The 12,742-nt window shown below is 39.6% G+C and overlaps 1 protein-coding gene and 1 long non-coding RNA gene across 3 annotated transcripts in view; one reads left to right on the top strand and one right to left on the bottom strand.

Annotated features, from left to right (window-relative positions):
• The window catches only part of LOC105880963 (uncharacterized), a 23,836-nt gene extending 17,347 nt beyond the window's left edge, over positions 1 to 6,489 (bottom strand). Inside the window, exon 1 of the long non-coding RNA XR_012921458.1 lies at positions 6,412 to 6,489. This is a non-coding gene — a long non-coding RNA (uncharacterized LOC105880963). The remainder of the gene's footprint in view (positions 1 to 6,411) is intronic.
• The window catches only part of KICS2 (KICSTOR subunit 2), a 20,753-nt gene continuing 14,444 nt past the window's right edge, over positions 6,434 to 12,742 (top strand). Inside the window, exon 1 of one of the 2 annotated variants that reach the window (XM_012782382.3) lies at positions 6,434 to 6,951. In XM_012782382.3, coding sequence (XP_012637836.1) covers positions 6,717 to 6,951 — 235 coding nt within the window. In that variant the 5' untranslated portion in view covers positions 6,434 to 6,716. The remainder of the gene's footprint in view (positions 6,952 to 12,742) is intronic. The other variant, XM_012782381.2, reaches the window with a different exon arrangement.

Here is a 12,742-nt window from a genome sequence, read left to right as displayed (position 1 = left end):
TAATCACTTGCTCCAGGATAAGCCAGTTGCCATGTGTGAAGACAGTCAAGTAGTCCTGTGGAGAGTCCCATGTAGCCAATGGCCTGTGCCAACTTGCTAAACATGTGAGAAAGCCACCTCGGAAGGGAATTTTCTAGCTCTAGTCAAGTCCTTGGATGACTGCAGCCATTGCCAATGTCTGACTGCAATCTTATAAAAAGACTGAGACAGAACTGCCCAACTGAGCCACTCTTGAATTCCTGGCTCAGAAGTTGTGAGCTAATAAATTATTTTTATTGCTTTAAGCCACTAAGTTTTGGGGTTATTTGTTGTACAGCAATAGATATATAATATATCATCATTAACAAATATTTATTGCTGCGATACAAAATATCCTGCTTATGGGCTAAGCTATGAGATCATTCAAGGTGATTTCCTGCTTTATAACTTTAATGTTTTAATACTCATTAGCTCTATATCTTTTCTTATAACATTCTTATAAAATAAGAATAATCAGCCAATCAAATATTTAACGAACATCTATTAAGTTGAAGGTATTATTCTAATTCCTAGAAACATACAAATTACCAAGACTGAATCACAAAGAAATAGAAAATCTCAACAGACCAATAAGAGTAAGAAAATTGAAGCAGCAATCAAAAACCTCCTCAAAGAGGAAAGACCAGGACCAGATGGCTTCATGGGTAAATTCTACCAAGCATGTAAAACTGAAGAGAAGGGAACACTTCCAAACTCATTTTACAAGGCCAGCATTACCCTCATGTTAAAACCAGGTAAGGATACTACAAGAAAAGAAAATTATAGGCCCAAATCCCTGATGAACACTGATATAAAAATCCCCAATAAAATACTAGCAAACCAAACTCAACACCACATTAAAAGGATCATACACTATGATCAAGTGAGATTTATTTCTGAGATGTAAGGATAGTTCAACATATACAAATCAATAAATGTAATAGACCACATTAACAGAATGAAGAATAAATATCACATGATGGGCCAGGCAGAGTGGCTCACCACTGTAACCCCAGTGTTTTGGGAGGCCAAGGCGGGAGGATCACTGGAGGTCGGGAGTTCGTGATCAGCCTGAGCAAGAGCGAGATGCCATCTCTACAAAAAGTAGAAAAATTAGCTAGGCATAGTGGCACATGCCTGCAGCCCCAGCTACTTGGGAGCCTGAGGCAGGAGGATTGCTTGAGCCCAGGAGTTTGAGGTTGTAGCGAGTGAGCTATGATCATGCCACTGCACTCTAGCTGGGGTGACAGAGTGAGACTCTGTTTCAAAATAACAACAGCAAAGCTGAAGATATCACACTCCCTGATTTCTAATTATATTACAAAACTATACTAATCAAAACAGTATGGTGCTGGCATAAAAACAGACAGGGAGACCAATGGAAAAGAACAGAGAGCTCAAAAACCCACACATATAAAGTCAATAAATCTTTGACAAGAGCACCAGGGATACACAATAAGTATAGTGTAGGGGACTGACATATATTTTCCTAGTTTAAGAATTAAAGTTAGTGAGTAATGTACGAGTTCTGCCCAGACTGTTTGAAAGTAATCTGTTCCGGACAAGGTCCTTGTGATAAACAAAGGTGTTGCCTAGAGGCATAACAAAGGACCTGAGCTGCAACTAGCAAGAATAGCCCCACCCCATGGCATTGGGGGTCTGGAGGCCACACGATAAACACCCCATAAGATGGATGGCTAGTCAATGATGGGTAAGACCCCTCAAGAGAGGGGCAACCTAAGCCAGTCACAGCTGCAGGGGTTCAGCCGAAGATCTTAGGGGGTCACCCTAAGAGAAACTGGGGATGAGAAATGCCCCCTGTGGCATGGCAGGATGGCTCACCTTGCCCATCCTTGCTAATCTCACTCCTTTATCTATGCCTGGTGCCTAGAGCAACCACCTTGAAATTCTGAGTCAGGGGATATCTGTTTCCCTAAGGCTACGCTTTCCGGAATTTATGGCTATCGCTGCCACACCTGGGTGGTTACTTACAAGGAACTAACTTTAATCTTTTAGAGTATAAAAATAAAACAGATCTGGTGTATTATTACTCGAGTCAACCATTTGTACGTGTGTCTGTGTTTTTCATTGTGTTCTGCGCGTTTGTGTTTTATGTTCTGTGTTCATCCTCCATCTTGTAAACGGGCCACAACAGTATAGTCTCTTCAATAAATGGTGTTGGGAAAACTGGATATCTACATGCAAAAAAAAAAAAATATATATATATATACACACACACACACACATATATATATATATATATACACCCCCTTATCTTATACCTTATACAAAAATTAACTTGAGATAGATTAAAGACTTAAATATAAGACCAGAAATTATAGAACTCCTAGAAGAACACATAGGGAGACACTGGTCCTAGCAATGATTTTTTTGGAGATGGAAGGCAGCTATGCTCACCACTATACTACCAAGATTTTTTTGGACACGAATCCAAAAGTATAGGCAACAAAAGCAAAAATAAATAAGTGGAACTATATCAAACTAAAAAGTTTCTGCAAAGCAAAGGAAACAATCAACAAAATGAAAAGGCAACCTACGGAACAGGAGAAAATATCTGCCAACCATATATATCATAAAGGGTTAATATCCAAAATATATAAGGAACTCATATAACTCAATAGCAAGAAAACAAATAACCTGATTTAAAAATGGGCAAAAGATTGGAAGAAATGTTTTTCCAGAGCAAACACTGAAATGACCAACAGATATATGAAAACATGCTCAATGTCACTAATCAAGAGGAAAATGCAAATCAAAACTATGGGGTACCACCTCACACCTGTTAGGATGGCCATCATCAAAAAGATGAGCAATAACAAGCCTTGTTGGCCAGGTGCGGTGGCTCACGCCTTTTACCCTAGTTTGGGAGGCTGAGGCAGGCAGATCGTTTGAGCTCAGGAGTTCAAGACCAGCCTGAGCAAGAGCCAGACCCCGTCTCTATTATACACAGAAATAAATTAGCTGAACAACTAAAAATGTATAGAAAAATTAGCCGGGCATGGTGGCGCATGCCTGTAGTCCCAGCTACTTAGGAGGCTGAGGCAGGAGGATTGCTTGAACCCAGGAGTTTGAGATTGCTATGAGCTAGGCTGATGCCATGACACTCTAACCTGGGCAACAGAGTGAGACTCTGTCTCAAAAAACAAACAAACATACCATGCTGTGTGGACCAGGAAAAAAAAAAAAAAAAAAAAAAAACAAACAAAAAGGCAAGTCTTATTGAGGGTGTGGGGAAAAAACACCCCTTGTACATTGTTGGTAGGAATGTAAATTGGCACAGCCATTATGGAAAATAATGTGGAGGTTCTTCAAAAAATTAAAAATAGAACTACCATATGATTCAGCAATCCTACTCCTGAGTATATAGCAAAAGGAAATGAAATAAGTATCTCAAAAAGATATCTGTATTCCCATGTTCATTGCAGCATTATTCATAATAGCCAAGAGGTGAAAACAAACAATATCCGTCAGTGGACGAATTGATAAAGAAAATGTGGTACATATATACAATGGAATATTATTCAGCTATAAAAAGGATGAAAATCCTGCCATTTGTGACAACATAGATAAACTTGGAGGACATTATGCTAAGTGAAATAAGCCAGATACAGAAAAACTAATAGTCTCACTTATATGTGGAATCTAAAAAAGTTGAACTCATAGAAGCAGAGAATAGAATGGTGATTGCCAGGGGCTGGGGGCTTGGGGAAAATGGAGACATACTGTTAGGTCTGAGTGGAAGGCAAACAGGTAGCAAGACAGGTAGAGGAAGTGGCTAAAGGTGGAAGGTGGGAACCAATCAGGATGCAGAAAAGAAACCACAATATCAGATTATTTGTGACTAGAGTCTTTTCCTCCGATGGAGGGAGCATACTCAGAGAGGAGCTCCTAGTGACCCTAATTGAGCTGGGGCTAATTACCATCTAATTAGCATTATGGTTACGACCCCCTGCCCCCCTGTAGGTTTTTTTGAGGATTCTGGGAAGACGCATGCATAGAAACTGTTACATAACCCCAACCTGTCAGTCACCCAAACGCGGGAAATGACAACCAATCCCACCCGGGAAAGAGGCAGGACAAACTAGTGAGCATATAAAAGATAGCGTGTGGGCCGGGCGCGGTGGCTCACGCCTGTAATCCTAGCTCTTGGGAGGCCGAGACGGGCGGATTGCTCAAGGTCAGGAGTTCAAAACCAGCCTGAGCAAGAGCAAGACCCCGTCTCTACTATAAATAGAAAGAAATTAATTGGCCAACTGATATATATATATAAAATTAGCCGGGCATGGTGGCGCATGCCTGTAGTCCCAGCTACTCGGGAGGCTGAGACAGAAGGATCGCTCGAGCCTAGGAGTTTGAGGTTGCTGTGAGCTAGGCTAATGCCACGGCACTCACTCTAGTCTGGGCAACAAAGTGAGACTCTGTCTCAAAAAAAAAAAAAAAAAAAAAAAAAAAAAAGATAGCGTGTGTTAAGACTTCAGGGTCTTCGCTGGTGGAGAATAACCGGTCTTTCGCTCTGAGATGTACTTTCGCTTTGCAATAAATGCTTCCCGTGTGGGATTGCTTTGTATTTGTGATCACACCATCATTGGCTCCACTCAGTACTAGTACTACTCATTCCTGGCACAGGGAATCGAGAATAAGGGAACATCCAGGCAGACCTAACAAGATTCACTGCATGTTTATCAGCACTTAAAGAGTTTCTTTTGCTAGTTTGATATATGAAAAATAGAATACTGTGATTTTGCATTTCTTTGATTATTAGTGAGATTGGACATTAAAGAAAATAATTACTTGTGTTTTATATTTCTTTGGGTACTTAAATATTCATGTCCTTTTATTCTTTCTGGTTAGTAAGAAATCTTTTTCTTTTTTCTTTCAAAACCAAATGTGAACAAATAGTAAGAAATCTTGATATGTTAAGCACATTAAACCTGTGTCTGACATATATTAAAGATATTTTTTCCCAGGTTGGCATCATGTTTTCTTGACATGTAAAATTTTTGAATTTTTATATACTCAAGTCAATCTCTTCCTTTGTAAGTTCTTCCAGTTCTTTTATATTAGAAGGTGCTTCTCTATATTTAGATCAACTAGTCACTTGTATTTTTTTACTATTTTTTTTGTTGTTGCAGTAAATAAAGTGACAGTCTTTTCATATAGTTAATCATGTCTCCTTCACTATTAATTGGTTTCTTTTCCCTACTAATTTATATCACTGTTATTATCTAAAGAATTCTATATTATTTGGATATGATTATGAGCTTTGCATTATCTTTCATTGTCTGTTGGTTTTGGTGTTAGTACTCCATTTTTTTTATTACTAACATTTATTCAGTCATCAAGAACCATCACATTCTCCTCCAGGAAGACTCTCTGGTTCTTCCAAAAAAATATGATTGCCCCACCTCCCCACCTCCTGTTTTTCACTTTTATCATGTATACAAATCTGCCTTGTATCACAGTTAACAGGGTTGATCTTATCCAATTATATTCTTGAGAACAGGGAACAGGTGTGTAATACATATTCATTAAAATTAGGTCAGTGGGATTTGCGTTAAAAGGTAGTAACGGCAGAACAGCTCTAGTTGAGATACAAAGGAAAATAAGTAATTTTCTCATTTTTTCAACAAACATCGCCACACTATCCAATACAAAAAGATTATAACGGTAAGTGAACCCTAGTCTTTGCCCTAGGGGAAAAGACACATGCAAACATACGTGATTAAATACAGCCTAAGTAGCATAAAATAAGCACATACACGGTAGGAGAAAGGAAAAAACTAGAGTAGTGGGGTAGTGTTTCAAAGTAGTGGACATACATGAGCTGGGTTCATGGTGTTTCTTAAATGTCAAAGGAACACGTAATTAATCTGAATGATAAAGTGCACCTAGTCACATTAATTTATCTTCATTCTGAGATCTTTTAAAGGAAGCTTAGTGTAGTGTGGGTAGGATGGGCAAGCTGAAGAGACTGGTTCAGGGTTCTGCTTGACAGCTGTTCGGTGTGAGATACCGCTAAAAGTTAACCAATGGTGTGTGGCAGAATGAAAATTAGGCAATGGAGATCAGAGATGAACCTTTACCTGTCAGGCTTCTGATCTATAAATCACTAACTTAAGTTGGTTTAAAAGCTATAAGGCAATATATTAACGTAAACGTTTGGACCCCCTTAATATTCTGAGGGAAAAAAAAAAGACACACTAGGACCTTGTTGTGAGAGTGCGCACAATTCCACTCCCTATCCTCATCTTCCAGCGGGGAACCTCAGGCCCAGGCGAGCCCAGACCAGATGTCATCGCAAGAACTGACGTCACGCACATGTGACGCCATCAGCGCTGACGGAGTCTCACGGGGAGGGGCCTCTCAGCTCACCTCAGAACGCAGTCAGCTCCACGGAGCAGCGAATTGGCCGCCTCCCGTTCTACCCTGCGGGTCCGAACAGTCAGAGCTGCAGGAGCCCACGCGCCCGAGGAACTCCAGAGCTGTTCCTTTCCTCCCCCATGACCCCAACCCGCGTCTTCTCTGAGGCCCCAGCGCGGTCCCGGCTGCGGCGCGCTCACGAGCCCGCCGCTTGAGGCGGTCACGCACACGCACGCTAGTGCGCACGCTCGCTCCCTCAGAACCCGGAAGTGCGAAGTCGAGGGGAGCCACGTGGGTCGAGCTGGAGCTCAGCTCGCATGGGGGAGTCTATCCCGCTGGCCGCCCCGGTGCCGGTGGAACAGGCGGTGCTGGAGACGTTCTTCTCTCATCTAGGGATCTTCTCTTACGACAAGGCCAAGGACAATGTGGAGAAGGAACGAGAAGCCAACAAGAGCGCCGGGGGCAGCTGGCTGTCGCTGCTGGCGGCCTTGGCGCACCTGGCCGCGGCCGAGAAGGTCTATCACAGCCTCACCTACCTGGGGCAGAAACTAGGTACCTTCGCCCCGCCCCCCGAGCCCTTTGAGGAGGAAGGAAAGGGGGTATATTCCCCGGTCGGCAGTGGCTTGGGTTTCCTGTCTCTGTGTCACTTCTAGCCACAGGCTTGACTCGGCATCCGCAGGTCTCCTCCCACCGTTCCTTTCCTTCCCTAGGCGTCCACAAGCCCCGCCCACCGGCCTGCGCTGCTGTTAGATTGGCCGACTGGTTAGATGCTCTTTGCAGGGCTGTGCCCCAAACCGAAGGGTTTAATATTTTGCTTCGTGCATGGATTGGTGCCATAAGTGAGAAGTTAACCAAACTCTGTGTCTTCGTTCTTCTAACTAGTGACGCTGCTGCCAGAGGAGCAAAACTTGGCAATACAACCTAGTCTATTAAGGAACGTTATGGTCTGGCCTCTTAAGGTTAAGGCCCCTGAGAGTTACCTGTGGAGTCCCACCCCCTCTTCGTAGTGCCTCAATACATATTTAATGAATGAAGGAATAAATGAACTGGACAGGAAAAGCAAGAAATGTGCCTAACACTAGCAGAAGGAAACTTAAAGGGAAAATAGTAAACACTCCTAGCACCTCCATGTAGATCTTGCCCCTCAGAATAAGCTGCAAGAGCTAATTCAACCGATTTTCACTAGTAGAAACAATGAGTAGATGAGAAGGAAATAATAGACGTAAAAACCAAGGGCTATGTATACAAAATACTACTACTTAATAATGACAAATAATAAATATGGTCGAATCCTAGAGCTTTTAGAATCCTTTTAGTACTTTGGCCTATTTTAGACCCTTTAATGATCAGAGGCACGGGGTCTGGTGTGAATGAAGGGTATATATATATATATATATATATATATATATATATATATAAAATAGAGAATAAAAACGTAAAATTGAATGTAGATTTCATTTTGATTCTCCCCTCCCTTTCCTTATATTTACTGAGCTTTCAGTAGGCATTCAAGGGGCAGGGCTTTCTGGCATTCCTAACTTCTGCCATAGCTATTCAAATAATAGCTTGTTATTTCGTATGTTGATTTATTGGCAAAAACTGATCAGATAGTTCCACCTTGTGTATTTTTCCCTCCCCCTTTTACAGGGTCCTTCTCACAAATTTGCAATTGCTGTAATGGTATTATTATTCCCCTTTGTACAGATTAGTAATTGTATATGCAGTTGTGTGGGTAGGTAATAGAACCCAAACCAGAATACCTACTTTTGAACTGTCAGATTGAGACTGTATCCAAATAATTTATTAGAAATGTGAGTAATAATACATATAATGTTATATGTTCACATGTTATAAATATACGTGTTTATATATATATGAAAATGAGGATTCTAGCTGTAATATTGAAGGTGGGTAATATTCTGGCAATATTAATATTTAGACTCCTCCACCTCAAAGAATGATTATTGATGCAAGTGCCATGATTCTTAGCTTTCTTTCCTTTTTTTTTTTTGCTCTTTCATGAGAATTAGATGAAAGCTGTGGACTTACTCCCCAGAAAAATATGTGTACATACAATTTTACATATAATCTGAGAAGGTTCAGTTCTGTTTTCTAAAGTCTATTTATTGACTCTTTTAAAAATATGCTATTCTAGTTTTAAATTGTATGAGCTAGGTTTTCATGTAAACAAAACTGGTTCCCTTGTGTAAGAACGTGTATTTAAGATCTTCGCTATCTCTAACTTGGGTTTTGTGAAGTGGTCCTTATTGTGAAAAGTGATTAGTTCTGCTTAAACCCCAGCTGGTGTAGGTGAGCCAGAGGGCTATGTCTTGAAATTGGTCCACACATTTGATGCTGTGAAACTTGCTATTAGGTTCCCAGGTGATCTCATTTCTGTGCAAACATTCTGAAAATGGCATATTTAACTTTAATGCCTCATAACTTATTTACACATACAGTAAACTTAAGTCCAGAATTTACATTTTATCTTTGCAAATATTTTAGTTTTTTTGTACTGAGCGTATATGATACCAGTGTGCTACAATATGACTTCACAATTATCAGTTTGATTGTCTATTTTCTTAAAAACTTAGAAAAAGAACGTTTGTGTTGCTGTTCAAAACATTCACATATTCTCCAACTACTTTGCTAATTAGTACATTTATATGGTTTTCTTTAAAAAGCAAAACAAGTTTATGCATGCTTTTACAAAATTCAAAACATGGTTCCAAAAAGTCTTTTTTTCAGCTTTCTTAAGGTATAATTGACAAATAAAAATTGTATATATTTATGGTGTATAACTTGATGTTTTGTATACATATACATTGTTAAATGAACACCACAATCAAGCTGATTAATATATCCATCACCTCATATAGTTACCATTTTTCCTTCCTTCCTTTCTTGCTCCCTTTCATTCCTTTTTTTTGTGGTAAGAACACTTAAGATCTACCCTCTTTGCAAATTTCAAGTAAAAAACTTAATCTTTTTGACCTCAAACTGAGTCTTTTTGACCTTAATCTTGTGGCTGGTGTTTATCTGAGGCCTTTTGCAGTGAATCTTGATTATAGATGCAAGTGGGGCCTTTAGACAAAGGACAGACCTGGCAGGGAGCATTCTGTTCCTATCTTGGCCCAGTTACTGAAAAACTTTAAGTGGGGCCCTCCTCTTGGAGTGTTCCCTTTCCTTTGAAGGGAGAATAATACCTGTTTGGGAAAGGATCTGTGATTTAAATATGCTGGCTCTGCCTATGGAGGATTTTAGAACATCATACTTTTCTCCCCTTTATTGTTTCATTACTGGAGAGTTTCTTTAACCTCTGGTTGCTAAAATTTAGCACAGTAGAAAATGACTTAACTTGAGAACTGATGTTTAAAGCTTATCATTAGCAAGAAGTCAAGTAAAATGCCCAAGATGTTTTACATGCTCCTTTGCCATAATTAAAATTTCATAAATGAGGTAAACTGTTGAAATCTTGAGAAATAATGAATATTTATAACTAGGGCCTTCCAGAAATAATTTAAAATAATCATATTTTATAAATTCAGAATATTGAAAAGAGAATTTGGATGCATCTGATACCTTGTTTCCCAGCGTGGAGGAAGGCCAGTCCCCATTGGATTTTCCAAACCAGGACAGTCAACAGATAGGATTATGTTCCTGAGAGCTTTGAGAAAAGAGAACTGTTTAAAAGAAATGTGGTGGTCTCTCTTATAGTAGTTTCATTTTACTTGGTTTCACATACCGGTTGGTGTTTATTGATAAGCTTTTAAAGGTATTCTTTGTATTTATGTTGTACTTCCATTTCCCCAGATAAGGGTAATCTGATGAAGGTAGGTGTCCACTTTTTTTTCCCCAGAAGTCCTAGAGACAGATAGTATCCCTTTTTCAATGCAAAGTTAAAATTTTCATCAAGACCACCTGTTTATCATTGTGAGTACATGGTTGAGGTCGTTTAGCTATCTGTTAAGTAGATAGCTGTTCTTTTTATAGTACTTAAAGATCTCAATTGGCCATAAAATTTTAGAAGCTCAATTATGTATTATTGAGATTTTTTTCCTTTTAAATGTCAGTTATAAATAGAAGAGAAAGGAATTAGCATTATTGAATATATGCTTTGTTCCAGGCACATTACATACCAAATGTTATTTCATTTTGTTTTCTTAGCAGCTCTGTTACTAGTTTATGTTAAAAACAACAACTGCCAAAACTCAAATTTGTTAAGTAGTTTGCACATCACACAGCTTGTAAGTTTGGGAACTTGGATTTGAAAACAAGTCATTCAGACTTCTAAAGCTTTTGGGTTTTACATGAATAGCCTTATTACCCTCCTAACCTAAGAGGTTTTGTTTTAGATGTAGGCACAGAGGCCTATTATTCCATACCCGCCCCACAACGAAATCGGCAGACCTAGACTGAACGATGGGGATGAGAGGAAGGCAGAGCCTGCAGGGTGTAGTCCCACATGGGATGTTGGTGTCATGATTGGTCCACCTGTACCATATAGTTTTGATGCCATTAGTAGGAGAGAGAATGTGCAAGCTACTCAATCTGTTTAGACAGTATATTGGAGAAAACACTTTTTAAGTACCAGTAGTTTTGAGACCCACTGTTCAGATTTGCTGAGGCCTGAGCAGTTTCCAAGATGTGGAACAGTTTTATTTATTTACTTATTTATTGTTTTTAAGAGACAAGGTCTTGCTCTGTCTCCCACGCTGGAGTGCAATGGCCAATCATAGCTCATTATGACCTCAAATTCCTGGCCTCAAGCAATCCTGCCTCAGCCTCCTGAGTTGCTGGGACTACAGGCATATGCCATCACACCTGGCCATTTTAAAATTTTTTTGTAGGGGTGAGGTCTCACTATGTTGCCCATGCTGGTCTTGAGTTCCTGGCCTCAAGGAATACTCCAGCCTTGGCCTCCCAAAGTGCTGGGATTACAACTGTGAGCCACTGTGCCTGGCTGGGAACTTTGTTTTAAAACCTGGGCTAAGAGTTTCCTAAGAAGCCAGACTTCCAGTGCTAACACCTGGAAAGTCCTGAGTAAACTGGGACAAATTGGTCACTCTAATAGTAAGAGATATATGCTTCATTTCTTGAAACAAACCAAGCAATGACAAAAGTCAGTACTGTGAAATGGTTCATTTAAGAGGGTGTTTTACAAATAATTAGATAAGGCCGGGTGCGGTGGCTCATGCCTGTAATCCTAGCACTCCGGGAGGCCGAGGTGGGAGGATTGCTTGAGCTCAGGAGTTCGAGACCAACCTGAGCAAGAGCAAGGCCTCGTCTCTACTAAAAATAGAAAAAATTAGCTGGACATGGTGGCGCATGACACCATGAGACTACACCAGGTAGTCTCAGCTACCTGGAAGGCTGAGGCAGGAGGATCGCTTGAGCCTAGGAGTTTGATGTTGCTGTGAGCTAGGCTGACGCCATGGCACTCCAGCCTGGGCAAGAGAGTGAGACTCTGTCTCAAAAAAGAAAAAAAAAGAAAAATAATTTTTAAACCCTAATATAAGAACATCGATATTAGTAAAAAATTCATTAAAGCATTCTGGGCTTTTCAGTAGAAAATTTAAACTGCCACCCATCTCTGAGATTTTTATATATTTTTAGGAACCATTGTTTTAACCTGTCCTATTTTTTTTTATTCTCCTAATGTCTTGCCTCTGGCCTTTTGGTGGAGTGCAGAATTGTTTAAGAAAACATCTATGAAGCTGGCTCTGTAATTAGACATATAGTTGATCATGTGTAAATACAGAAGTAAGTAAATGATGTTATGCTATTTGATCTTGACTGTGTAAAGTATGTTTTTGGTCTTAATTTTTGCTGATTTCCTTTAGAACCCCTAAATTCTAGCAGCAGTTGTTTATTACTGGTTCCTGGTTTTAATAATTCACAAGGGGGTGCTTATTATATTATAACCTATAGTGTTAGCCTTCTCAAGATTTTCTTTTTTCCCCTAGGATCCTGGTAGTCTGTTTTCTTATATATGTGTGTATATGCCATTTTCTAGTATGGCTCAAATGATAAAATCTAAAGGAAGATGTAACTCTAAAGCAGAAACGAAAAATTCTGATTTACTAGGAATAACAAAAATATTTCATAATTTGGGTGTTCTGTTTTGTTTTAAATATATTTATATGAAAGGAAGGCTTTTTAGATGCAGTTGAAGTCATTTGCTAGGTTAATTATGTTCTGAAGTAAATCTGGGTCCTCTTTGACATGGGGTGGGGGGGAGTTGGTGCATGGGTGAGCAAATTGTACACAGGTCTGTTGCTACACTAGTGAATTATACCAGGTATTTGTTTAACTTAGTCCTCAATGAAATTATGAATCATAA

This window comes from Microcebus murinus, chromosome 10 (assembly GCF_040939455.1).
Source record: "Microcebus murinus isolate Inina chromosome 10, M.murinus_Inina_mat1.0, whole genome shotgun sequence".
Taxonomy (NCBI): Eukaryota; Metazoa; Chordata; class Mammalia; order Primates; family Cheirogaleidae; genus Microcebus; species Microcebus murinus.
This window is presented reverse-complemented; position numbering and strand designations above follow the sequence as displayed.